Source organism: Musa acuminata, chromosome BXJ1-1, assembly GCF_036884655.1.
Source record: "Musa acuminata AAA Group cultivar baxijiao chromosome BXJ1-1, Cavendish_Baxijiao_AAA, whole genome shotgun sequence".
In the NCBI taxonomy this organism is placed as follows: Eukaryota; Viridiplantae; Streptophyta; class Magnoliopsida; order Zingiberales; family Musaceae; genus Musa; species Musa acuminata.
In genome coordinates this window covers 15,048,088-15,075,941 of record NC_088327.1, presented here as the reverse complement: position 1 = coordinate 15,075,941, position 27,854 = coordinate 15,048,088, and the positions used below count along the sequence as shown (strand labels likewise).

Below are 27,854 nucleotides of genomic sequence, written 5' to 3'. Positions count from 1 at the left end.
ATACAAATTGATTTAAGTCATCTCTTACATATGATACTATCCACAATATTCCACGGTTCATGTGATATCTCGCGTTTGAGTAATACCCGAAGCACTCTCATGGATTAACACTGTAGCATATGAAAAAGATTCCATATGTAATAATTTAAAGAGAATTATCTGCACCATGGATATAGAGGCATTCTCATCGAAAATGTCATTGTTATATTTTTTTAGAATTATTCATCGTATCTAATCCGCCCTCGACACCAACGGAAGTAAACTAAAATTGTCATCGAATTTCTGATATGGGCAGTTAATATTATGTCTTAATAGTAAGTTAGATCTCCCCTGAATTTATTATCTTAATCAAGTAGAAAGCCGCGTCGTCATGATTGATCTGGACGTAGAATAACCATGCTCCACGAACATGATCATTAAACCCATCGAGAGCCGAGAATGAACCGAAGAGACCTCGAACCGGGTCAGCAGACCCTTCGCCCTACTCGGAACCTTCGATCGGCCGCACGCCTATTTAAGCAGACTACATTCCATTTATTTGCCAGTGAGACCGGAGCGACCGTCTCCTCTGCTCCTCCCTCGCTCGCTCTCTCTCTCTCTCTACAGATTCCCTTCCCTCAATCGGGAAACCCACCCACCAATCTCTGGTCGAAACCCTACATATCCGCTTCGGCTTCTCTCGATCGATCAGGGACGCCGCAATCGCGCGGGGCGCAGCCCTTTGCCCTAATCTCCGCCGCCCGTTTCGATCGCACCGCCCCTCGCCCTTCCTCGTCCGCCGCCGCTGATTGGTTACCGGGGCCCCGATTTCTCTCCGGGGAAATGGCGGCGATCAGCAAGGTGGCCAAGTATAAGACGACGGTGAAAGAGCCCGGGATTCCGGGCGTGCTTAATATGGTAATTTGCTTCGCTCTCTCCATTTGGTTCTTGATGCGCTCGCGCCCTGTCCATGTTCTGCTCCTTTTTTCACTAGTGTCGCATTCTTGGATGAAAATTTGATCCTTGTGTCTGAAGATCTCTTGTGATTCTTAACCCTAGCGAAGAACAAGTTGCCCCTTGTAATGATGAATTGGCATTTTCGCGGGCCTGATCCACGATTGTTATTGTCTTGAGTGTTTATATCTACGCACTATTTGTCTATTACGAACTAATTTTCACAATTATATTGAGCAATAATTTATCAGATAGGTTTTTGCTTATGTCAGACAACTATGTATCTTTACTAAAGAAGAGCCACTAGCTTATTGGGGAATGCAAGTTATATTCCATCTAAGAAAATCAGTTATTGCTTTTTTAAAGGAAATAGTTAGCCTTAATGCTAATGCTGATCATCAATCTTGTTCAATGATCTGCAGATGGAGGATGTATTTACTTTTACTCCTCATGATCCTAGATCAGCGATGAAACTTAGAGTGGACTTTAGAAACATTAAAGGTACTGGCTACTTTTCCTCTCTTTGTCTTTTTTGAAAAGATTGCTTTTTCATATCATAGTGGAAAGAATTATTCAATGACCTTAATGCTAAGCCATTACTGTGAAATAAGATTTCATCAGTTTCACTTTTTGGATTATTATACTAGTAGTTAACAAGTACCAACTAAGATAATCGTTATAGTTGCAACTAAAAGTTCTTCTTTTAGTCAGTTAGTGGTTTTTCCAATAGGCAATTGTTCATTTTATAGTGCAGAAAAATATTGTCCCAGGTTTATTATCAAATAACATAATAAATCATTATCTATTAATTTATCCAATGCAGTAGCAGGATGGTGCAATGAAGTTAAAGGTCGACATTTAGCCAAGGTTTACTAATATAACTGTGCTTTTCAATGAACATGAATCTACAGCTGAGCATGCAATGATATGGATAATCTTGTCCTTGCTTACAATCAAAGGAGCCATCGCATCCATCTGTTTTCATATCTTTTAGATTCCAGATATGTTGCTGCATAAATATTGTTCATATTGATTTAAGCAAGGTAAACAAACTACGAGGAGTCAAATTAAACTTCTATCACAATAAGGAGTTGTATGAAAATAATGAGAACATTGTCATAAGGGTACAATCTTCAAGATCTAGCCAATATTTTGGAGCCTAGTGGTGGTGGCATTCATACTATGTTGTTTCCTTTGCAGTGAATCATGATGTCATGATAGAACTTTTGATATTACTTGACTTGTTATTGTAATCTGTATTTATTTGTAAAAAGAGTGTCTAGGCATATAAACTTGGCTTATGATTCTTGTGTATAACCTAGGAACGGGATTGGGAAAGACACACATCATTAAATTTTCTATGGGTATTATTCAAAATATTTACTACAATCATAGAGGACAAAACAATCTGGAGAGTCTTTTGAGGTTAATTCTGGAAAAAAACAATCATGGGTATTAAATTTTCCATTACAAAGTGTTGACTGCTTGGTAGTCCTTAACTTTTAAGGTTCAAGTTGAGGTTCTTGTGGTGGAGCTTTTTTTGCATTACTTGCTGGAACAATTACTTGCCATGTTGTGGAAATAAGGGAAGAAGGGGTTTTTGAGTCTTATGATACTCTTAGGTGTTGGGGTCTGACTTATGAGTAACTTTCTAGATGTTAGTTTAACTTACAAAAATATTGAGGAGTTAAAAAGGTCGGTCATGATAAATAAGACAGAGAAGATTATTAATGTAACTATTCTAGTATATTTTGTTGCAATAAAAGAAAGATAAATGATCTCATGATATAGCCTTGTCATATTTATGTATATAATAAACCATGGTTTGCAATACCATACCATACCTCTTGGTATGGGTGGTACGTACCGGTCCGATAGATGATCGGTATAGGTAGTACATCTGTACATCTTAGTGTATTATATGTCGGTATGTATCATATCGACAACCAAGGTCTGTCATACCGAAACGTACCGCCCGTACCGGGTGGTACGTACCGGTCCGACAGGTTACCGGTACGCGGACTGCCCGGTACCGCTACAGTGCTACAGTGCTATAGTATAAAAAATATAAAATTATTCGGTACACTAGGGTGTACCACTCGGTATGCCCTGATGTACCGCCCAGTACACCGGTACTGTACCGTATCGAACCCGTGTCGAAACGCCGGTACGGTACGATACGACGAACCTTGCCGACAACTGATCGGTACATCGGTACGGTATGGTATTCAGAATCTTGTAATAAACTAATATAACTTATGGGAGAATAATTTCTAAATGTGGAGGTTTTGGAATCTTATCCTATTTTAAAATATGTCTACAACTCTCAAAGCATGATTTCTAGTGGTTTAAGGACGCTCCTAAAGCTATCTATAACAAAATTAGGACACAGAAGAAAAAAACATTGAAATATTAAATAAATATATGAATGAAAATACATCCATAAATAATATAAAATAAAAACAAAGATCCTTTCTTTAAGACTGGCCAAAGTGTGAAACTCACGGATGGTATCAAATGCAGCTTCTAAGAAAAAAAAAACAACATTTGAAGCAACTCTTTGTATAATGTTGTAGTTGTTAGGTGTGCTCTTAGAGACCATGATTATCCTTTTATTGCGTCGATTGATTTTTATTTATCAAAACCCAACATTTTCTATGTTTCTTTGTTTCATTTTGTCCAAAACTAGGAGTAGAACTTATATTGTTATGCTAGTCTTTATTGGAAATAACATGTACCTTGTAATGGGATTGAAAATCAAAAAAGATATGTTAAGATGGTCAATCCTTTGCTGGTTATAGATGTTGGTTCTTGCTGAGACTATCATTTGTAATTTGTCAATTTTAAACCTGATTCTTTTTATAGACAGGAGATTGCTACATTCGCAGAAGGTTAACATTTAAAAAATTCCCTATGTATCCACTAAATACGAATTTCTTACATTATTGTGTAACTACACAAAGCTTATGGTTGTTGAAGTTTCATCTTCTTTAGACGAGTCAAAGACACATCAAGAGTTTGAAATGTTTTATACTTCTGAAAGTTAGGCTATAAAAGATCTCCATGGTTTTCTGAGTAGTTAAGAAGATCTATCATTCTACATAATGACCAATGTAATAATCAGCATAGTCCCAATGTCATGCAATGGTTTTGCAGCTTTTTCTGTTTGAATGTTAATAATTTTGTCACAGAGCTAAAGGTGATTTTAGCTTCCAAGAAAGAGTTCAGTGATAAGATGGCTGATCACAGAACACTTGCCATTTCAAGCATTTTGATATTCTATTTGGTTGAGGATTTCATATGATTCTGTAGCCAAATTGGACTTGTGTAAACTGTAAATTGGTAAAGCTCTTAGGCTATGTTTAAGAATCTTGGTTATATAGTATTGACAAAGGCATGTTTCTTATTTTGGCTCTGTATCATGCATTATATGTCCTAATTTGGTTTCTTGTGTGATTTTCAGGTCATAAATTCAGTAAAGATGGTTCAAAGCAAGCATTATTAAATCTTACACAAGATTCTGAAAAGGTGTTGTTATTACTCATTTTTAACTATCATTTAATCAGTTATTCAAAATTATACTTCATCTGGGCAGAATAAGAATTTCTGGAATTTTGATTTTATCATGCAAGCAATATACCATCTTTAAACTTTAAAATGGTGTATTTGTATTGCTTCTTATGATTCACATTTTATTTCAATAGCAGAAAGCTTAAACTAACTTGGTTATATTTTGTTTCAGGGGGGAGGTTACATTTTTGAGTTTAATAATTTTACTGAACGTAATGATTGTCGAGATTTTGTAGGTAAATTCCAATCTCCATCTTGACACATTTTAAGGTTCATCAGTTTTTTCAACAATTGTTTTGTATAATGTTTCCTTGTATAAGTAATTAAGTTGTTCCATTGCTTCGTTTTAATTTCTAATTAACATGTCAAGATTTTATGGGTTGTATTCTAGAGATTTTTAGTGGAACTTGATAGAGTATCGCCTTATATGAACAGCTTGTGTTATGTTTGTATACCCAGTTAGTCATCAGAAGAAGGGCTGAGATTTCAGAGAAGGATGGAAGAAAGATATTTACAGGTTACAAATAGGAATGATGATGATGTCAAATTTTAGAAACAAGGGATGTTTCTGAAGAGGTGAGATAAATGAGTTTGGCCAAATTTTGCAGTTTGGTTTTACCCCTTCCAGTGAATGGTCATCTTGTTATTTGGAATTCATTCCTCTGCATATGGATGACTTGACCATATGAACTAAAATGTACAGCATCAAATCAAGATTGAAGACTCAGTCATTTCATTTAAATGGTAGTACAGGATCTTTATTCTATAAAATTAGACAACAAACAATTGGGACTCAATGCCTATGCAGTCAATTGACAGAATGGGCTTTGTTATTAGAAAGTTTAGTCTGATTATATAGGCTACATAATGCTCTTGCTTTTTGAATGGTCTGCTCTTCTGGTACAACAAAGCCAAATTTAGATGTTGTAGATTGTTGTATGTTGAAATTCTAGTCGAGGATTGGATTTTTGCCACTTAACTGTTACTTCAATCATACGATAACATTGGAAGGATTCAAGGCCTTTATGAACATTTTGGATGTTTGGGCAATGCACTTGTTCGATTTTGCAGACATATAAATTCAGATATTTCATTTGTCCATGTTTGAGATGCAATGTATGCTTGTATATCTTAAATTGGCATACTTTTATACATATAGTAAAGCAGATGATCAAGAATTACCATAAAACTGCTTTGGTACTTGTAAGCCAATATTAATAGTAGAAAGATATTAGATTGTTAATAAAATTGCCTTGGTACTTGAACCATAACATTGCTTTGGTACTTGCTTTGGACTTGAAGGAAGCATCATTTTGTTGAATATTAGTAAAATATTATATGTTAAACATGTTGAAAAATTCTTGCCTGGTTAAGAGAGGGCCAGTTAAAAGTATAGTTGCTGCAGGAAAGAAAGTAGTAGGCTGAAGCAATGAGCAATGTCATGATATGCCTGGAGCATTCAACAGTAAAATATGGAGCCAACTGTGGAGTTAGGTGGGGGAAATATCCATGTAGCTTACTTCAAATAGCTTGACTAATGGCTTTTTCTTGTATTGACTAGTGAGATCAATTAACTAGCTTTGTCCAAGTGTGATGTATATATGCGTCTACCTCTAAACCTGAGCATCTATAATGTATTGACCAGTGGGATCCATGGAAATTTCTGTTGGTTGGTTTTATTCAATTTACCTGTGTCATAAATAACTGCTTGCTCCTTAACAGGGAAAGTTCTAGGGAAGTTCCAGGCTTTGGTGTCCAAGCAAAATGATGAACCGGCCTCTGAGAAATCTGCTGTATCACTTGAACAACTTAGCACTATAGAGATGGAACGCAGAATGAAGTTGTTGCGGGAAGATAGGTAACAATAATCTGATGCCTTGCATCTCTGTCATTTTATCAACAATATACACAATTTTATATCCTCTTTTATATTGTCTCCTCCAACTTCTAATAGATACTAGTTATTTCTCCTTTTTGGGATTGGTCATTTTGACCTTCTGTTATTAGTGTATGTAGCTCACAAAATAATGGGACTTGAGCACAATCACCAGTACTTATTTAGCAACCTGTTCGACCTTCCTATAGTTAAGGATGGGTATTGAACTAATAGGTTGCTGGTGTTGGAGTCCTCTCTCTTCACCTCTCTCCTTCCTTTATGTATATCACCTAGTTCAGACTTCATAGTAGACTAATGAGTGCATTCTACAGTGAATTGCAAAAACTGCACAAGGAGCTCGTCATTGGCAATGTGCTGACGGAATCTGAGTTTTGGGCTACAAGAAAGGTGGATAAATTGATCAACCATAATGGAAGTTTTAAAGAGTTCATCTGATTTTTTTTGTATCTCTGCATCTGATATGAAAATTTTTGTTGGCATGTTTTGGATGCAGAATCTACTAGACTATGATTCTGATAGAACATTAAAGCAACGGACAGGGTTTAAAAGTGCTATGCTTGCAGATATAAGGCCATCAACTGATGGTCGGGTACAACATGGACCTTGTGTTTTACCTGTTATATTTTTATTTGTTACTGTCCTTAATTAACTGCTAATAGTCAATGCTAAAAATTATGCTTTATTCTTAGAACTCCTATGAGTTCTCATTTCCTTTTGAATATTGTCTGCTGAAACATGTAAACCCTTTAATTTTTTCCTTGTTCATACATCTTGGCAGACCAATAAGGTCACGTTTAGCCTTACGCCGGAGATTATTCACCAGGTATGTGCAGTTTCTGAATGTAATTCAGTAATTTAATACAGAGAGAGAGAGAGAAAAAAAAAAGAGGGAGAAGCATGTTTAGGATGTTACTTGGTCTTGCTGACAATGTCTAGTCATCTGAAGTGAGCATCTAGAACTGTTAATATTTTGTAGAATGGAAGGGTGATAGGAAAGGATATTGAGTGGATGAAGGAGTGATGGAAGCAATCTTACAAATTACAAAGTTTAGCTGTAATTTTAATTTGACTATCAGTTTTTCATTGTCTTGTTAGACAATTTCACTCTGGTTTGTGTATATTTTACAGATTTTCGCTGAAAAACCTGCTGTTCATCGGGCATTTTTGAATTTTGTTCCAAGCAAGGTGACAATATGTTTTGTCAGGCTTTATTTACTGTTAACATCCTTTTTTACAACTAATGTAATAACACATAAGTCAATTTTTATTGCAAGCATGAGCAGTCTTTTTGACTTAATTTCTTTTTTCTCAACATTAAATTCTTTTTCCTGGATTTCCAGATGACAGAAAAGGATTTCTGGACAAAATACTGTAGAGCTGAATATCTCCACAGGACAAAAAATTCTGTAGCCGCTGCAGCAGAGGCAGCTGAAGATGAAGAACTTGCTGTCTTTCTGAAGCATGATGACATATTGGCTGATGAAGCTCGGCGTAAGGTGCTTGCTGGATTGCTTTTAGACACAAACCCCATTATTTTGTTTTCTCTGACAGATTCCTAGCTGCATAAGTTTGTTAATAACGATGGATTATTAATAGATTACTTCTAGGAGTAATCATTTGATTGTGATGCAGATCAGACGGGTTGATCCAACCTTGGACATGGAAGCTGATTTAGGTGATGACTACATCCATCTTCCTGTACGTAGACATCCCTCATAATTTGGTCCCTTTGCTAAATTCATCCTATGCCCAATTATTCTTGAGAAAATTCATTTGCAATATCTTCTCTTGTTTTGTATTTTTTGCAGTTGTGGTGCCTTTTCTTTAAAAACTTTCATTGTGACTTGGCCACTGAATAACATGTAGCTTTTTACACTTGCTTCACACTAAGAATAATTTATAATATTATATGTACTTTTAGCTTATTATTCTATAGTAACAATACGTAACATCAGGCATTTGATAAGAACAATTAATGTGCTGCGCACATGTTTGTAGCAGAGGGTATTGTTTTCAACTCTTTATGGTTCCCATGCGAACACATTTATGCCAGGGGCCCATAGAAGAATAACCTTAACCCACTAATTTTGTTTCATGTTCAGGTTGGAATTAGGAGGTCATGTCAAGTATTGCTGCCCCATTATATAGCTGACCATATGCTTATGTTGTATCTATGAAAGCACTCTCCATTTGTTGATACTATGCTTGTTCTCATTTCGTACATAATTTTTGCCTATCCATCTTTGTATGACTCTATGAACAAGTTTCCCTTGTGCTGTTATGTTGCATTTTCCATTTTAGGAAAGTAACGTTTTTGAAGAAAATATTTAAATTCTTGTTAAAATGAAACATGGCCAAATTCTTTTATCAATCTTGTTTTTTATATTCTATTTGATGGTTCCCTAGATTATTGTTAAACTTGATAAATAAGAATTATACACTAATGCCCTGAAATTAGATGTACCTCTCAGAAGTACGAGTACATAAAATCAATTATTTGGTTGCCGAATTTTAGTTTTCTTGTTAATTTTCAGGATCATGGAATTCTTCGTGATGGTAGCAAAGAGACTGCAGATTCGGAGAATGATTTAGCTCGGAGGACTCTTGCACAAGATGTTAATCGTCATGCGGCTGTTGTTCTTGAAGGGAGGGCACTAGGTAGGTGCAATCTGTGAAGCCTATATTGTCACCCTAACTATTTTCTTTAGCTCATGAGAACATATCTGAAGTAGGCCTTGTTAGCATTTATTAAAATAATTTTAATTATGAGCTTCTCTTTCTGATGATCTGATCGCTGTCTACACCTGTGGTTATTCTATTAACTCAGGGTGCAGTATCGTCTCATGATATTTTGATATTACATCTATCAGAAGGATTTTCTCTTGGTACTGTACTGTACATGCGTAATACTGAACTTCTTAGCTAGAATTAGGGTACCTAAACTGATCATGTTCAGGTAGGATGAGACTCCTATAGTGACAATGCTGCAGTGACTGTAGTTACATTAAATGCTCGAGTTGAGAAACATTAACAAAATTGAGGTTTCACTTATGCCCTCATTTCCTGACATTTCTTGTTTTTTTCTTGTCTATAGTTCTCTTTTGTCACCTAATGTACATGTTTTGGTTGTTTTTTCGGTCACTAATTTCTCTGGTCATTTAGGTCATTCATGGCAAACCAGCATAACTTCTCCCAGAAAAATAATATAAATGAAAATAAAAAATGATATACTATAAATATAAAAACTCACTGTTGTGCCTGTGATGTTTGATGAGTATGTGTCATTGGATCTCCCTTTTGTACCCCAATGGCACTGCCAAACCGAGAATGTGAGTAGCAGAGGTCAGTCTTCCTTGCATGAGTCATGAACTGTGATTGGAAAAAAAAAGCTGTTTCAATAAGTGGGATGAGTCAATTGCTGGCTGTTTTCGCCCTTAAGTACTGGAAGTTGATATGATTGTAGTATTGGTGAGACCCCCTGATTCAACATCTTGGTCCTTTTCTTAACTGAAGTTATCAAGTAAAAAGGTATGGGATGACTAGTAGTTAGAACCTTGGTTACTAGACTATGAATACCCATGATACCATTTCTTAGCTGATTGAGGATATGGCCCTTCTAGGTGTAATAATCAAAATTCCAATGTCTGGTTTTGTGGATGCAGATATTGAATTGGGAGATACGCGAGCTGTAGCTGAAGCGCTTGCTAGGTCCAAACAAGGTTAGAACAATGTTCTCTGTACATAGTTTACACACCAATATGACTTATCCATATACTTGAATCAAATTAACTAAGCATACTTTCATGTTGGTTTGATGATTGCTTCAAACAGAGTCATCTGCTGATACTTTAGATGAGAATTCTAAACTAGAACGACAAGAAAGAGTTTCACGTATGACCGAGATTGAAGATCTTCAGGCTCCTCATAGCCTTCCATATGCACCACTTTGCATCAAGGTGTCTATTGCTTGTGTGAATAAATGAAATCTCGTTATGGCAGGTAATAATCTTTCTTGTATTAGGATCCACGGGAGTATTTTGATTCTCAACAAGTCAATGCGCTTAAAGCTTTAGGCGGCACTGGTGCTGGTTCCAAAACAATCGATTACAGCCTAAATTCTGAGGAGGCTTATACTTATCTAATGCATCAGATCTCTGAGGTGAAAGCTCAAGGGTTGCATAATCCAATTGTTCAATCTGAAGTTGCTTGTAAGGTAAATTTCTTTACACTGAGAGTGATTGCTTGCTTATTATCTTAAGTTACTTCTGAAAGACTTTTGTCGCTCTGTTTTCCCCTGTATTCTTGAGTGTTTTCAGAAATTAGAATATCATATTATCTTCACATGCTCAAAGTGACTGTGGAGGCTTTGCTCTTCAGATGTTGCTTTTTATTACCTGTGTTGATTATGAACTAAAAACACCAAGGCTTGTGGCAAACTTTTTTGTTAAGATTTTTTGATCTACTTTCTATTTTTATTTCCCAAGGATTTTTGTGTCATTGTCACAAAAGACTATAGTTTTGCTTAGAGATTGGAACAATTACAAGTTCAAATTTGAGTTATTTAATCTCTTTTGTTTTCTATATGTTATTCTTTGATACCATATGATTTAGGGTATTCTTCAGCTTGTGGAGAATTGACCTCCCAAGAATGAAAGAGTGAGCAATGCAAAAGAACACTTACTTCTAAATTACAATAAATCTTTTGCAATAATGAAATAACCAACCCCAATACGTAGATTTACAGTATACCATGTATATGGACAATTAAAATGATATGTAAATCTCAGAATTCCACAAAATTCTATCTAAAATCACGTAGCCCTCCTAACTTGATTTTACAATGTCTTTAGGACTCCCACTTCTATCTATAAGTAAACTTGGACTTGAAGATGTGATTTCAACTTAATACATGACTTCAAAACCTGATCTAATCTGGCAAGCTGAAATATGAATGAGAATAAATCAAAAGATAGAAAGAGGTAAGAATTGGTTGAACTGAAAACAATTATCTCTTGGTAAGAAAAAGGTCTTATTTTGTTTTCTTGTGGAATGTGTATCAATATGCACAGGATTTGGATGGTTCCAATTACTGTCATAGGATTTGGGTTTCTAGTTATTCTGATAACTACAAGAAAGAAATATTTACTGATTATGCGCATTGCTTGAATTATTTTGGAGATTAATTTTGTGTAGATTTCTTATTTCTAGTGATAGTGTGTATATTTAACTATTTATAATTTTATATATTGTCATGCACGGTTAAGGTATAAGTTACATCACCGTATACTAACTGTATAACCATGGATATTGGTACTTGCAATGCTGATTTATTAACATGATAAAGGTTGTTATGGAGGGCTGGGGCCTTATTGTGATGGTAAACTTGCTCCTTAATTTAGGTAACTAGGGTTCAAGTTACGGAAACTCTTCGCTTGGTGTGTGTGGCTATGTATAGTAACCCTCCCTAGAGATATTCTTTATGGAGACTCTCTTCAAGTTATGAGACCCTTATGCACTTAGGTGTCTTTTATAAAGCTGTTGTGGGAGAAAATTTGATCACAGCAAATAACACAGGATATATGGTTATTATATTAGATGCCTCGTCTTATTCTAAGTATATAATATCCAAATTGATACTAGCAGTGTTGATCTCTTAATATGATAAAGTCTGTGCTGACAGAAAAAGTGAGTGACAATTTGATCAAATTAAAGAATGCAAGTAGTCAAAGAATTGTATGACCACCCACATAATGAATAATTTTGAAGCACAAATATGATATTTTGTTTAATTTTTAAAGATTACTCCATATGGAAAATTCTCTTGGTTCTCTTTATAGAAGTCTAGCGCCAATTCAAATTGATCTTAACAACATTTTCAACTTTATATGGTACATTGCTGCTTACACCTTATATTTAATGAGTAGCAGCTAGTTGCTTTAAGAAGGTTGTTTTAGTATTATTAGATTCTTCTACTTCCATAGCATTATTATGATTAAGAGGACCTAAGCTAACTCCACTTTGAGGATTAGGCTGTGCAATGGTATATGATTTGTCCATATGCCAAATTTAAATATCTAACTTGCAGTTTTAACACATGTTCCTTTGTAGTCTATAAATATGGTGATAATTTTTTCTTCCATTTATGATGCTCAAATTAAAGTCAACTAGTAGTGTTCAAGGAATCTGCCAGAAACTAAAGTGATTCTCTATGTACTTGATCTTGTTCGGATTACCCACAATCTAGAGCTATTAAAAATATTGTGTTTGACTAATTACTCTGTTTGATTTGTGTCAACCAAATTGAGTAATTTCAAAAAGCAAGCAATATTCCCAATATTACTGATGCTCAAAAGTTTCATAAGCTGGTTGGTGTGTACCATACCAGCCAGTGTTTACCAGTCTGATAAGGGATTACTGGACCTTATGGTTTGATACTAGTCGGCATTACTTTGTTAATATTTATTTTTGGATGTTATACATCAGTGCGCCATCCTTCACGTTGGTACCATACTGGTCTGATAGATTACTGATACTTCGCTAGCACTTACCAGTGCTTCAGATTTGGTGTTGCAGCCCTCAAAAAGTTGCACTTCACCTTGGGCTTGTGTGGTCAGAGTACAAATGTCAGGAGACTAAGACGAGTTATGTTAATAATAACTTGTATTGTTTCAGTATGTTGTTGCATGTTCCCATTAAACAAAGAAGTATGAAATAAAACATAGATCCAACAAACTGAGGAAAATTGCATAGAGCACGACAAAGTTCATGTTTATATTCTTTTACTATAATATGAGTTCTGATATTGTGGAAATTACAAATCCCTGTGTCCAACTTGGCAATGACTGAATTCTTTTAATAAGAAACACTATTCCATTCTAGCTTCCAAGGGAGCATTTATTATATATTCCATTCATGAGCCAAATTGAATAGAACCAGACTTTTGTATACATGAATCATCTGGAATGTTTTATGGATCTGTAGTGCATCTTTTGGATCATGCAATGAACCAAATCTGACTACTCATGCAAGAGAGGTTCTTATCTACTTATTAACAGAAATTAAATTTTCCCATGTTCGAAGCATGCCTGTATTTCTGATGCATAGCAGATTCACTGCTTCTGGCCAAAATAGCATTCTCAAGTTAAAGACCACTTTAGTTCATGTATCACTGATGAACGTTTCTACAGAAGTTTGAGTTCAATGGAATGACTCTCCTGATCACAATGTCTATTTAACATTATTGTTTCTTTTTGTAAAAGAAATGGTTTAATTTGCATCATTCAATTTACATGTACATAAATCATCATTATTGTATGGAGCAGGAAAACCTAACTCATTAACTGGTATGAGCTAGGTTCTGAGTGGGCTTACGCAACAGATTTCAAGCACCAGATATCATCTTGGGAAGAATCCTCAGGAGAGCGTTCTTGATAGATTACCTAAAAGGACCAAAGATGAAATTATGCTTGTGAGTTTCCCTTATACCTAAGCAGCTTGCATTAGTTTGAGATTTGGAACTTCGGTATATACATAAGCATCTTTTGTAAGACTGATAGCAAATGGAAGTTTCTTTATAGCTTGATACATCATGCACTGTACTGGTGCGCCAGCCATTTATCCTGTAGGACAAATTGCATTACTTTCTATGCTGCAAATTGGCTGCGTCAAATCTGAAGATTTAACTGGCTTTCTCCTGTTGTTTATATTAGATGAGACTTCTAAGACTTCTTTTTTGGTTTCAGCATTGGACATCAATTCAGGAGTTACTTCGTCATTTTTGGTCATCATATCCAATTACAACTAGTTACCTATATAATAAGGTAATATTCCTCATTTTATGCTACGAAGGTTCACAAACTTGACACTAAAGTCCCCAAAACTAATTTCAGTTGCCATTGATCCAGTCTTTACAGCAAATGTCTAACATTTTGAACTAGTGAGAAATTTTAGAAAAATGATATATCCATAAATGTTGTACCATGATATTGTTTAGGTAGATGTTTTTGTAATGCCATCATGGGCAAATGTCTTGCATTCAGCTCTAGAGTAGCATTATCAAAGGATAGAACACCTGCGGTTTATGACAATTGGCATGTGCAATACAGGTGATAATGGTGTTGTCAAAGCAATATGAGGTTTAACTTTTATGATCACTGTAAAGAATCAATACATAAATAATTTTATATGAAGATTTATGTTGACACTTAGTCGAAATGTTATAAGAATTACATGATAATTGTTCAGAGTGAAACTAAACTATACTCTGTTGTTTCAAAGTCTTTTTGCTTCTCTTAATCTATTATAATCATATGCTCTATGCAAATTAGTTGTCACATCTTGATATCTCTTGCAAACTGTGATATTTGGCTGTTATAATCATTGCTGGTATTCTTAGCATGGTCTTTTCAATCTTCCTATCATCTTAAAATTTTATTTGACTTCTCACTTTGTTGTCATATTGTCTTGGTGGCTTATGTTGGCAAAACTAACCTAGGCACTTGTCTGTTTTGGAGGATACACTTTTTGAGACTTTGCTTTGCCAGAGTTTACAAGTTGTGTTAGTTCGATCAAGTAATGAAAATCTGGCATTGCATAGATAGAACAGAAGTATCCTCTCTAAATGAGGGTTGTCGTTTAGTTATTCTGTTAAAAGTTATGTTGACACTTATTTGTATCTTGAAGTTGTTAATGGATTGATATTTTAACTAACAATTTAAGTCTTATGATTGTCAACTGTCTTGATACTTTTTAATTTTGAATATGTTGATTGACTGGGCATCACCTTAATACTGGTAACCTAGAAATGAAATCTGTATTGCCATTTGGCAACATGGTCCATAAAGAGGCCAGCAGTGAAATTTATGATGCAATGCGATTTGGCAGGTGCAAGGACCTGTAGTAGGTCTTCCCTTTGGCATGAACAGATTTTAGATGAAGTTGTAGAAGTGTTCTAGTAAGGTATTAGATACATATTTTAAGATGCACAAAAGGAATAGCGATGTCTAGTTATGATGACTTTGCTTTTTTGATGTCCTGCTTCATTCGTTGATTTTCTTTACATTTTTCTCGGCCATGACCATATATTTGATACAGGTCCTCAGGTTGAAGAGTGCTATGACAGATATCTATCAGAAGCTCAAGGTATGTGCTTATATTTGCAGGTTGAGAAATTTCAAATATCTTTCTATCCAGAGAAGCCATTTGTGTATTATATCTGCTAATTGGCATAGAATATGTTGCTAGTAGCATGAGAAATTCCAAATAGTTAATATATTCAAGCATGCCATTTGTGTGGACCACCTGTTCGGTGGAACATGTCACGGTACAGAACACTCAGATGTGAGTGTACCAACGAAAAGGAAAAGAAAATAAAATAAGATGAAAAGAAGAGGGAGAAGGAAAAGGGGAAGGGCATCCTTCCAGTGCGAGTGTGTTATTCCTCTGGTTGACTTTTTGGACGACGGTATGTTTCTGATGATGTATCCAAAGATTCGGTGGTGAGGGTTGAGGCTAAAGGATTTCCATAAACTTCTAAACCTTGTAGTGACCAAATCCTAATGTTTGGTCCTTTATGTTAAGTTAATCATCTTGTTCAAGGAATGAACTTGTTCAACATGATAAGAAAATACCGGGTTTTGAAGGGGTGCTGAGTCATCAGCCAATGCCCCTTTTCTGTGCACCATGAGTAGAGTGGTACTGTCTCGTATAAAGCACTATGCATGTAACAGTAAATCCTTACGAATATCTGCATTTTGCTTTTCAGGCTATTAAGGATGTGCAATCAGATTTCCGGCATCAGATCTCTCTCCTTGTTCAGCCCATGCTACAGGTATCCAAGTGCAAGCATTTTGTGTCATGTCATGAGTGTGTGTAATTGCTGGAACTTGTTTAGTTATTTGACACAGCTTAATTCAAAAGAGTTTTTTATTTTCTTCAATAGAACTCTCTTGAATTTCTACAATCAATTATTTTCTCTGATAGGAATCTCTCTGCAATGATAGCCTGACGTGGTGCCATGGTAGAAGTATGGCATACCTTTAGCTTTTATAAGTGACGTGTCCTGATCTTTTCTCTATTTGTATCAGTCATTTATCTCTTATATTTGTCTGGAATAACTTCCAAAGAAAAGCCTTGTCTGATAGATTAATTATTTTGACAATCATATGCATCATTGCACAGTTGTGGCAGATTGTCTGATAGTTTAATATCAACTGCAAAGTCTAGGTCATTTGGTCAATGAAATTAATCTCATTATCTCAGGCACTAATAGAAGTTTTATTTCATAATTCAAAACACGTTCTGGGAATATGTTAAGCTGATCTAGGATGAAATTTGAGGCACTTGGAACTATGATAGTGTAGTTATTTAGGTGAACAAACATGTGAATGATGATAAAGTCACCATAGTTTAGTCCTTAAGCAGTTTGATTTTTGTACATATTGATGTCAAAATCTTGTGTTATGAGCAATTTTGTCTGCGATGTAAGCTAGTGGTATGATAGCTCTCTTTAATATCAAATTCTCATTTAACTGCCATCCAATATGGTTTTCTGCATTTTGGTTAGAAACTGAAGCCTACTGTTCTCTCTGGATGATTCCATAACTTTCAGGCTTTGGATGCTGCATTCGCTCATTATGATGCTGAAGAACATAAGCATTCCAAAAAGAATGGGGCTAAACCAAATGGGTTTGTTCAGTAAACCTTGTCTTGTTTCATCTGTACATGTAATTAAATTTTGATATTCTTGTAGAACAGCTTCTTCGGCCACTTTCCAATGAAGAGTAGAACACCTTCCATCGCCTTATTTCTTAGTGTTCATGAAATCTGAAACCCGTATGGTTTTCTATGTAACATGATCATATGTTAGCCATTATATTCTTACCAGAATACAATCTTTCAGCTGTTATTTTTTGACATGAGCAGAACGTTAAAACTCAGGATAATGGGTAAAATCTTTCCAATCAAATAACCGGATGCTTTGGCACAAAATTTATAAGCTACCCATCTGGACTAACTGTGCTGAACTAATATCTCTATTTGTTACATGGCTGGTTGGCTGAGGTGTTCATCTTATTCGAGGTTTTGCTTTTTTGTGCATCCTGTCTCAGAACTTGAGATTAGGTTAGAATATCTTCGGAAGAACCTATTTATTTCAATTCGTCTTTAATCTTTGAGCTCATGTGTGCTTGGTTTGAATACTCTAGGAGTCCAAGCATATGTGAAATATCTGACCATCTGCACCGTCCGTGTGTTCTATCTCAAAATCTTCACCGTCAAGTTCAAGAATTCCAAATGCTGAATCACAGACATAATTCCCGCCCAGATCATTAGAGTATATACACCTCATCATAACTTCCTACCCGCTCTAACGAGGAATATTCTGGTAGCACGGCCAGTTCCATTTCCCATCAGCCTTCTCCCACTTCACAATACATGGGAGGGTAAATGCGAAGAAGTATCCCCGCTCCATCGGATTCCTCCTTTCGAAGGTAATCCTCAAAGCCGATGATATCCTTTGACCACATCCGACTTCCTGTTTCAATTTCTTGCTATTTACTTCTCGTGTTCTTTCTTCGATCCTTATCCGCAAGGTTGCGAGTTTCCTCTTGGTACGAGGTGGTGGAGTAGTCTCGTTCCTCCTCTTTTTCGCCTTTTCTTCGGAAACCAAAGGTAACCTCCAAATTCAATCCCATCGATCCTTCCTATTTCAGTATACTGATATTGATTTCACTTACTGCACCCATAGTGCGTCTATCGTTCCTTTGGTTTGTTAACTATGCTAAGATCCGAATGTCTTTTTAGGTATACTAACCATTTTTTCACTTAGGAACTAATATCTCACTAGTGTTATCATGTATTTCTAAGCCCAAATCTTATAAACGACGATAGCATTTCTAATCTTAGGATGTAGTATCATCACATTGTGTCAATGAAAATTTACAATAATGCATCAGATAGTCAATTTTTCTGAACCATAGACTAATAGAATATTAGTCTTTCATATACATAAAAACCCAATTATTCATAAAAATGATTTGTACTTCGAAACTTGATGAAACATATTTGATATAAAGAAAAGATTCTATAAATATTAACAGCTGGAATAGCTCAGTTGGTTAGAGCGTGTGGCTGTTAACCACAAGGTCGGAGGTTCAAGCCCTCCTTCTAGCGTTATTTTAATGTAATAATATTAATTTTTTAGTTTATCTTAGTGTTAATTTATTTTTTACTACAACATTTGTTTTAATTAATTATTACAATAATGTTTGGGCAATGTTGATTTGTTTTATAATCTGTATGCAAACTTGTGTCAATTTATTTTATAATTAATATGTACATTAGTATGAATTTATTTGTTTTCATAGTCCATGTCCAATTGGTTATTCCCCTTGTAGCTTTAGTTAGTTAGTTTTTTTTTTTTTGTAAAGGCTATTCGACAATCTATATGTTGATCCAACCTAGTGTTCTTTGTTCTTGCAATTAGTTTGAATTAAACTTTATTACAATATTCACTTGTTTCATAATCTATATGAAAACTTATGCCAATTATTTATTTTATAATCAAGCCCTCCTTCTAGCATCATTTTATAATAATAATAATATTTTTTAGTTTATTTTAAGTGTTAATTTAATTTTTATTACATCAATTGTTTTTAATTAATTATTGCCATATTATTTGGGCAACGTTGATTTGTTTTATAATCTATATGCAAACTTGTACCAATTTATTTTATAATCAATATGCAAATTAGTATGAATTGATTTGTTTTGATAGTCCATGTTCAATTGTTTATTCCCCTTATAGCTTTAGTTAGTTTTTTTTCTTTGTAACGTTTATTCTATAATCTATATGTTGATCCAACCTAGTGTTCCTTGTTCTTGCAATTAGTTTGAATTAAACTTTATTACAATATTCACTTGGGTCATAATCTATATGAAAACTTGTGTCAATTTATTTTATAATCAAGCCTTCCTTCTAGTGTTATTTTATAATAATATTAATATTTTTTAGTTTATTTTAAGTGTTAATTAAATTTTTATTACATCATTTGTTTTTAATTAATTATTGCCATATTGTTTGGGCAATGTTGATTTGTTTTATAATCTATATGCAAACTTGTACCAATTTATTTTATAATCAATTTGTAAATTAGTATGAATTGATTTATTTTTATAGTCCATGTCCAATTGGTTATTCCCCTTGTAGATTTAGTTTATTTTATTTTTTCTTAAAGGCTATTCTACAATCTATATAGAAGACTTGTATTACTTGATCCAACCTAGTGTTCTTTGTTCTTGCAATTAGTTTGAATTAAACTTTATTACAATATTGACTTGTGTCATAATCTATATGAAAACTTTTGACTATTTATTTTATAATTTATATACAATTGGTACGATTTTTTTAATATAATCTATGTCCAATTAATTGTTCTCCTTGTAGCATCATTTTACTTTTTTTTTTTTCTTATAATGGTTATTCTACTATCTATATGTAGATTTGTTTTGCTTTTTCTCTGTTACAATAACAACAATAACAGAATCCTAAATCCTAACTATTTAGGATATGAAATTTTTTTTTATCATCATTAAGATATATAAAAAGCATATGTAGAAAACCACATGCTTTATCCCTCCTAGTGATATTTATTTCTTGCAATTAATTTGATATAGTTCCATAACAATATTGATTTGTTTAATCCATGTGCAAACTTGTGTCACTTTATTTTGTAATCCATATGCAATTGCATGGGTTGATTTATTTTATAAATTATGTGCATCTGTTAGATTTCTTCTAGAAAGAATTTTTCTTTTTTTGTAAATATGCATTAATATATATTTTTTACAATCTATGTGCAATCGATTTACCTCCTAATATTTTGTTTCTCGCAATATTAATTTGTTTTAGTTTATTACAATGTTTGATTACCATCTGTTTTTGTTTAGTATATATAAACTTGAGTTAATTTGTTTTACAATCCACGTTCAATTAGTTTTCTATCTGATCTATATCCATTAGTCCTTTTAAGTAGACACATGGCGTGGAGGCTGTTCGAGCAGCGAAGCGTCAGCTGCATCACGCAATCCACCCTCGTCATTGATTAAAACATAGATACGTGTAGGCGATTCCAAACAAAAAAAGTCAACTTTGCAGGATTCTTTGTTTGCTTCTGTGCGTAAAATGAACCGAGCCTTCAAGCTTTGCGTCAGGCATAACTTGGTGGTGGGTGAGCTTTATAAGTCGCCAGAAAGAAAGGCCATGCCGACACGAAGTGCAAGAGCGCAAGGACGAGGGGGAGGAGCCACAATTTACCAGCTCCGTTTAGCTCACAACTCTACCCTTTCCTAGAAGAAGCCTGGAACCCGCCTGGAAACTCCACGCGTGGGACCCAACCGTAACTTTACCTCACAGAACTCTCACCTCTTTCCGAGAAGAAGCCTGGAAGTCGCTCGGAAACCACACGCGCGGGAACCGACAGTTATGCACGGTGCAAGATGCCGTGCATACGAACGGAACTGCTACCGGGATGACCATTGGAAGGCGCAATGGTGGGGCCACTTCTGCTACCATTGTCCTGGCAGGTATCTCAAGGAAAGGGTTCCACAATATCGAATCTTTTTTAAGTGCGCTGCCGGCCCTCCTCATCTGTCACAGCAAACAGCAATGCTACGCAGTGGACGTAGTTGCACGCGTCCCTAAGGGAACGTCTCTGGTGTATATATTGCTTGGTATGGTGGCACCGAACTCTATTATTTAGCCGTCATAAAAAAAGGGCGAGCACACAGAGAAGGTAAAAGGCACGAGCGATAACACCATTTCGACAGATTTGTGTGTCTGTCGCTCTCTCTCTCAGCGATAACACCATTTCGACAAATTTGTGTGTGTGTGTGTGTGTGTGTGTCTCTCTCTCTCTCTCTGTCTTTCTGCTGCCACTACGTGCGATACCTCGACGAGAGAGAGAGAAGGTTTGTTGTAGCTCTCATTACAGCGGTTTTAGATTCTTCATGGTTTCGACCAAGTGTTCTCTTTCGCCATTTTTGGATAGGTTTTGTCCGGAAAGACAGACAGTCTTTTGTTTTCAGTGCCGAAGATGGTAACTTCATGTAGCTCTTCATGACTTGTATGTTGTTCCGGAATCATCGGATTTTGGTTCTGGGATTTGTTGCACAGCCCATAGAGAGATATCTGGGATTTGGATCGCGGAATGCAGCGGCCCGGGAGGTATGAGCGGCAGGGGACGCTGCCGAGGGAGAAGCGGGGGTTGGAAGCAAGGGACAGGGACGGCTTGCAACCCGAGCCCAAGCGGTCTAAGGTTCCGGCCCTCGCGAGGTAAGCAACCAAGAAATTTGGACTAAAAGATAGAAACTTAGAAAAGCTTACCTCTTTAAACTATTCTGATTTCTAGTATTGCCGTATGACAAATAAAGCAAGACTTAGCTTGGTCTGTTCGTTTTCCATCTTATTGGAATAGATTTGTAGGGTCATTTTGGTGGAAAGGTTTTTATTCTATAGATTCTTGCCTTCTGATACAGTTCTTCCCTTCTCCCGAAGACTACCCTATTGTTTTGTGTGTATTTTCTTACTTATTCCTCATTGTAGTTGGAACAGAGATAATTTCATGTGTTAAGTTCAAGTTATTTATCATTTGCTGCTAGTCATGCCCGAATAGCTCCAATTCTGTACAGGGGCAAAACTCTTGAGCTTGACAGCAGGTGCAAGGGGCTGAAGCTTGAAATCTCGTTAACAGATGATGTTCTGATTCCTGTTCTAACAAACAAGACAGGATGACTTTGCTCCCTCTGTGTGTGCGCGCGTGCGTGTGCATGCCTGTTCATATGTAAACCAATATAAGAAAAACAAATGCCTGGACAAATGAGAAGTCTTCAGGGTTAAGAACACTGAAAGAAAAAGAAACAGATTCAATCTTGTCACTGACCTTTTAAGATGATTCGTTTGATTTTTATTTTACCTGGTTTTACCCTTTGACATGTGTCATTGCATAGACATGTCCTATGCAAACATTAGTAGTTAGAGGCATCAACTATTTGATAATTATGTTTCACTTATTCCAGTTCCTTAAGATTAGATATTCATAAATGCATGTGTGCCTACTTATGATTAGCATGAGTAAATATCTAATCAGAGTAAATATTCTTTGCAGTGTGATCGTTGAGGCATTGAAAGTGGACAGTCTGCAGAAAATCTGTTCGTCATTGGAGCCCATCCTTCGTAGAGTTGTAAGACAAATGTCTTATTTCATAGCAGATTTTCTTGAAATCATGCATATGTGGGGCATTTTATGATTGCAAATATTAAGCTACCACAACAGCTTTTCCTGGGCTGTAGTTACTGGGATTTCTGCGTGATGATGCTTACGTTTCATTATCTTTTCTCTTTCCATTGTTTATGATACCGTTAGGTGATATTAGTATCCCATGTGAACTCTGAAATGAGGTTTGAAATTATGGATCTGGTTGATATTAAACTTGCTAAGCTTTCTGGAGTTAAGTACTTGTCCTCATTTTTTTTTCTCAGAAAAGAATGTGGCATACGTATTTCAGTTCATGATCTTCTATGAGATGGGCCATGCTAGTTTGCTGCCTTTGTCTATTTTTTAACTTTTTATGACATGTCATTCGATTGATATATTTCTTGGATGAATTAGAAATGCAATTTCAGTCCTGGGCTATTTTGCTTTGGATGAAGGTTGATTTGGGAAATTGTCATGTAGCATCGGCCCTTACCATATCTGTAGCATCAGCCTTCCTGTATGCCCACTAGTTTTCTTGTTTGGTTCTTTTGTTTCATCTATGAACTGTAGACACTTCATGTTCTTTATTTGTATTCTTTCACTTGCATTCCAAATGATTAATTTAATTTCTGAGTGAGATATGAATCCAGCTTGCACATGTCCTGTGATAATGTAAAATTTATCATGTTACTTTTGCCTATTGTCCATTCCTTTATCTTTTATAATGTAAATTTGTAGTTATTACTAATTAACTGCATTTAAGGGAACATGAATCTTTTGAACCTTCTCTCTTTGTGGGACTCAAATTCTGCAGTTTTATTCATTTACACAGGTACATTTTTTGACTGCTAATCTTATTCTGTTTTGTGCTTACATAGGTCAGTGAAGAAGTGGAACGAGCCTTAGCAAAGTTGGGTCCTACCAGGATTGGTGGAAGGTATAAAATTGTTACATCATCGACTACACTACAGATTAAACCTTTGCAAATTCCAACTAGTTCTCTCATCTCACTGTTGCTTCTGAGAGTAGAAGACTGTCCATCATGTACATGAATGCTGTTTGCTCCTAGAATTGGCTATTGTTGTGTCATCCTCTACACTATAAAATGGAACCTTTGGTAATTGAAAACAATTTTCATCCTGCTGCTGTTTTTGAACTAAAAAACCAACAATTGTGATACAATGTTAGATTTTCTTCACTTTTTCTCTTCCTATTTTAAGATTTCAAGTACAAGTTATCTACAGAACTCTCTTATGCCTTCAACTTCTATTTCTTGGAGAATTAGTATTTATGAACTTTTAATAGTGATAAAAAATATGATTGATTGCCACTTGAGTTGTTAGCTCTAATTTGACCACAATTTCTAGTCCAGAATCTGCCAGACTCCGGAAAGCATAGAGAAAAAGGTTTTATATGAGTGTCATGTAAGAGTATTATGTCAGGAACTGCCCCAATAACATTTGTTTTGTTACTATTGAGGAAGATCCAAAGGCCAAAAGGATGAAATGCTCATCAGAATATATGAAATCCTAGGTGGATTTGCTATACCAGTTCCATGGTGATTTAGCAACACAAGCACATGGAATCTTATTTACAGATACTATATATCTATACAAAACTGATATATGTATTGTGTTTTCATTTGTGTGTGCGCATCATATTTTATTTGTATGGAATCAGCATCTTTAAAAAATAATGTTGCAGGATCACACAACTAGCTTATGTAAGTTCTTTATTATATTTGCTATTCTTTGTGAACCATTATGAGCTGTGTCATTCTTCTTTTAGTTTAATGTTGTCAACCAATGGGAATTAGTCTACTTAGTTGTAGCTTATACTACAGGAGATAGAAAAATGATGATAACATGAGCTAACAGTATATTCAGTAATTTTTTTCTGAAATAAGCATATTTAATATTTTAGAAATAAGTATTTCTGGTTATACATCATGCAGGTGTTCACCAAAACAAATAGAAGGACCTGATGGAAGAAACCTACAGTTGCACTTCAGGACGAGGCTATCGCTTCCTCTTTTTACAGGTGGAAAAGTAGAAGGGGAACAGGGAGCTGCAATTCATGTTGTATTACTTGATGCAAATTCTGGTCATGTGGTAAGCTCAGGACCTGAGGCATCTGCAAAGCTAGATGTTTTAGTTCTAGAGGGTGATTTTAATGATGAAGATGATGAGAATTGGACGGAAGAAGATTTTGAGAGCCATGTAGTTAAAGAGCGTGAAGGAAAGAGACCACTTTTGACAGGGGACGTACAGGTTTCTTTGAAAGATGGTGTTGGTAGCCTCGGAGAGCTTAATTTTACTGATAATTCTAGTTGGATCCGAAGCAGAAAATTTAGACTTGGTTTGAAGATTGCCTCAGGCTATTGTGAGGGTATTCGTATACGTGAAGCAAAGACAGAAGCTTTCGTGGTTAAGGATCATAGAGGAGAATGTAGGTCTTCTTAACATTTTTAATTATTTGGTCTTTTTCCCCTCGCAATTTCATATATAATTTTTTCTCCTCTAATCTTTTTATAGTGTACAAGAAACATTATCCACCTGCCTTGAAGGATGAAGTTTGGAGATTGGAAAAGATTGGCAAGGATGGGTCATTCCACAAGAGGTTGAATAGCAACGGAATTAACACAGTCGAAGATTTCCTCAGGCTTGTTGTCAGAGATCCCCAAAGATTGCGTAATGTAAGTTTTGATGTATTGTTCTCCGATAGAATTTTTTATTCATTCTTTTGTGTCATTCATTCATTGTGTGCTTCTAGATCCTGGGAACTGGTATGTCAAATAAGATGTGGGATATCCTTGTGGAGCATGCGAAGACTTGTGTCTTAAGTGGAAAGTACTATGTATACTACTCAGATGAAACGAGGGATGTTGGTGCTATTTTCAACAACATCTCTGAGTTCTGTGGCTTAATCGCTGGAGGGCAGTTCTGTTCAGCAGGAGGACTTAATGACAGTCAGAAGGTGAGTAGTATTTCTATTATTATACTCTTTTTCGCTGTTTCGTACCATGGCACGCGGTAATCCAGTTATTCATTGGTAGTCATTATCATGAAGGAGGATATTAGGCTACTAATCGTGACAATTTTCTTGTGAAACTGAAGCAAAATCTGTTTGTGACAACAAAGGAGTTAAAACTACAAAAGTTGATAGGCTGAAATAGAATTGACATCATTGGCCTTGACATCTTATTAGTTGCATGTTCTCCTCCATCCATTCCAAAGCAAACTTTGTTATTAACAAGTGAAGATAAAGTTGGGAAAAGCTGCATTTCTAAAATCTCCATTGTTCCAAGCTAATGAATCCATGTCTACACTTACAACTAAGGTATGGAAATTACAAACTTGATTTGTGAAAACTGGAGAGAGAGAGAGAGAGAGAGAGAGAGAGAGAGAGAGAGAGAGAGAGAGAGCAAAATTTTCAGATCTATAACCTGTTGGATGTGAATTCTATAAATTGAGCTGCTACTTCCATTTGATCCTACTAGAAGTGCACAGCACCTGGATACCCAGTACATTAGTAGAAACTCCAATGATCAATATAGGTTGAGAAGATGATTGTGTTCCCTTCATCCATTGCAGGTTTTTGCAGATACATTGGTCAAAAAGGCATACGACAATTGGATGCATGCCATAGCATACGACGGTCACACCCTCTTGGACTTCACAAAGAGCAAGAAAGCAACCGCTTCCTTGCAACAAGAATCCCCATTTGTTTCATCATTGAATCATCCTTCTTCGCATGACCAGCAAATCTCTCAGTTTCACCCTCAGTCTTCAGTTCCCTTACAGCACCATCCAGTAGCAATTGCTGATACCGCCGAAGGTGAGAAATCATTATATTTCTCCAAGTACTATTTGTTTTAGATAATTAATTAGGAGTTGGCTTAAGAGCACTAGTTTGAAGTAATTTCAACATTATTGGATATATAATTATAGCAGGCATTTTATTTGTATATTCAGATTTATGTAGCCGATTCCAAATAGTTAGTATCTCAACTGCTCTTTTCTTTTCTTTAGGATATAATGGGAGTCGAGCTACTCGGTACTCTAACCTTCCACAAGATGCAGATTCAAATGCCCAAATGCCGATCCAAAGCACTTCCTTTGCTTTCCAAAACCAGTCAAGTAGCTCCTCTCACCAGTCCCATTTCAGAAGAGACGATCGTGCAGGTCTTGCACTCGCTCCACCGCTACATCAACCGAGCATAGAATTCCAACCATACGAAGACTGGTCGTGCCAACAGGATGACTTCCTCTCGGAGGAGGAGATCCGGTTGAGAAGCCATGAGATGCTGGAGAATGAGGACATGCAGCACTTACTCCGCAACTTAAGTGTTGTTGGAGCTTCCACGAGTCTGCATGAGGATGGATATGGCTTCCCACCGTACGTGCCTTCGCTGTGCTCCAACTTCAACGATGACGATGACGAACGGAGCCGTCCGTCGGGTAGGGCGGTGGTCGGGTGGCTTAAGATCAAGGCGGCCATGCGATGGGGGATATTTGTGCGGAAGAAGGCAGCCGAGAGAAGAGCGGCTCAGCTTGTTGAGCTCGAGGACTAGCAAGCATGCGTTCATCGTCATCATCTAACAGTTCATGTGGTGGTTTCCTCTTCTCATGGACTATGGTGATGTTTAGAGTGGGGATCACGAGAGGCTTAACGGAACAATTACTCGAGTTGGGAAGCTCAACTTTTGTCCATATGCTTCACATTCGATGTATTTTAGCATATTATGTTGTAATCGTTTGAGCTATGTGACATCCCTAACAATGCCTGCTTATTAAAGATTAGTCAAAACTTATAATCTCACCATGTTAGATGATTATAAGGAGAAAAATGAATCAGTCGAAGCAAATGGCCGACAAACGTCATTGTTAATAAAGTTGTTAGTCATAATAAAGAACACTTGGATTCCTTGAGAGTATGTTAGGATGCAATTAGATCTTATGTAATATATCTAGTTGGTTTTATTTAAGCCATGTATTGTCTCTTTATAACTCTTAAGGTCCCCAATGACATTTCTTGAGAGAAAACATATTAGAAAACATGTGCACGTGCAAGTAAACTATTGATGTTGCTTTACTGAAGCGTATAACTCGAAATTTTATAAGAAGATATTTTATCAAACAATTAATAGGCACAGCCGAACTTTATAATCTTTGAAAGATCACATGATAAAGGATCCAAGT

The 27,854-nt window shown here is 35.9% G+C and overlaps 2 protein-coding genes and 1 non-coding gene across 8 annotated transcripts; all 3 read left to right on the top strand.

The window, feature by feature from the left end:
* Positions 1–557: 557 nt before the first annotated feature.
* On the top strand, positions 558–17,204 carry LOC135585726 (general transcription and DNA repair factor IIH subunit TFB1-1-like). 3 transcript variants are annotated; one of them, XR_001978827.2, is made up of 20 exons: positions 558–897; positions 1,356–1,434; positions 4,397–4,461; positions 4,676–4,739; positions 6,226–6,361; positions 6,712–6,787; positions 6,894–6,989; positions 7,179–7,223; positions 7,529–7,585; positions 7,741–7,896; positions 8,033–8,098; positions 8,935–9,058; positions 10,063–10,119; positions 10,232–10,356; positions 10,422–10,613; positions 13,723–13,868; positions 14,143–14,220; positions 15,494–15,541; positions 16,164–16,229; positions 17,010–17,204. XR_001978827.2 is itself a non-coding variant. In XM_065186673.1 (20 exons), the coding sequence occupies exons 1-20, from the start codon at positions 823–825 to the stop codon at positions 17,097–17,099; spliced, it is 1,809 nt and encodes a 602-aa protein (XP_065042745.1). In that variant the 5' UTR covers positions 558–822; the 3' UTR covers positions 17,100–17,204. The 3 variants fall into 3 exon arrangements, 2 of the variants coding, with proteins under 2 accessions (XP_065042745.1, XP_065042751.1); XM_065186673.1 differs by having other exon boundaries at positions 13,755–13,868; XM_065186679.1 differs by lacking the exon at positions 17,010–17,204 and adding an exon at positions 16,382–16,985 and having other exon boundaries at positions 13,755–13,868.
* A 1,293-nt stretch (positions 17,205–18,497) lies between these two features.
* TRNAN-GUU (transfer RNA asparagine (anticodon GUU)) lies at positions 18,498–18,571 on the top strand. The gene has a single exon. It is a non-coding gene; the product is annotated as a tRNA-Asn (tRNA).
* Positions 18,572–21,105: 2,534 nt separating this feature from the next.
* Positions 21,106–27,580, top strand: LOC135585211 (calmodulin-binding protein 60 B-like). 4 transcript variants are annotated; one of them, XM_065186662.1, is made up of 9 exons: positions 21,106–21,192; positions 21,573–21,731; positions 22,564–22,639; positions 23,532–23,590; positions 24,608–25,101; positions 25,188–25,348; positions 25,426–25,629; positions 26,247–26,490; positions 26,685–27,580. In XM_065186662.1, the coding sequence occupies exons 2-9, from the start codon at positions 21,607–21,609 to the stop codon at positions 27,224–27,226; spliced, it is 1,905 nt and encodes a 634-aa protein (XP_065042734.1). In that variant the 5' UTR covers positions 21,106–21,192; positions 21,573–21,606; the 3' UTR covers positions 27,227–27,580. The 4 variants fall into 4 exon arrangements, with proteins under 4 accessions (XP_065042734.1, XP_065042725.1, XP_065042717.1 ...); XM_065186653.1 differs by having other exon boundaries at positions 21,151–21,367; XM_065186645.1 differs by having other exon boundaries at positions 21,151–21,495.
* The last annotated feature ends 274 nt before the right edge of the window (positions 27,581–27,854 follow it).

Excerpts from the sequence above, each read along its gene's own strand:
- LOC135585726 (XM_065186673.1), top strand. The coding sequence starts at position 823 with ATGGCGGCGATCAGCAAGGTGGCCAAGTATAAGACGACGGTGAAAGAG. Across the intron at positions 7,586-7,740 it reads TGAATTTTGTTCCAAGCAAG|ATGACAGAAAAGGATTTCTG; the intron begins GTGACAATATGT and ends CTGGATTTCCAG. Across the intron at positions 15,542-16,163 it reads ATATCTATCAGAAGCTCAAG|GCTATTAAGGATGTGCAATC; the intron begins GTATGTGCTTAT and ends TTTGCTTTTCAG.
- LOC135585211 (XM_065186662.1), top strand. The coding sequence starts at position 21,607 with ATGCAGCGGCCCGGGAGGTATGAGCGGCAGGGGACGCTGCCGAGGGAG. Across the intron at positions 25,349-25,425 it reads ATCCCCAAAGATTGCGTAAT|ATCCTGGGAACTGGTATGTC; the intron begins GTAAGTTTTGAT and ends GTGTGCTTCTAG. Across the intron at positions 25,630-26,246 it reads GACTTAATGACAGTCAGAAG|GTTTTTGCAGATACATTGGT; the intron begins GTGAGTAGTATT and ends CATCCATTGCAG.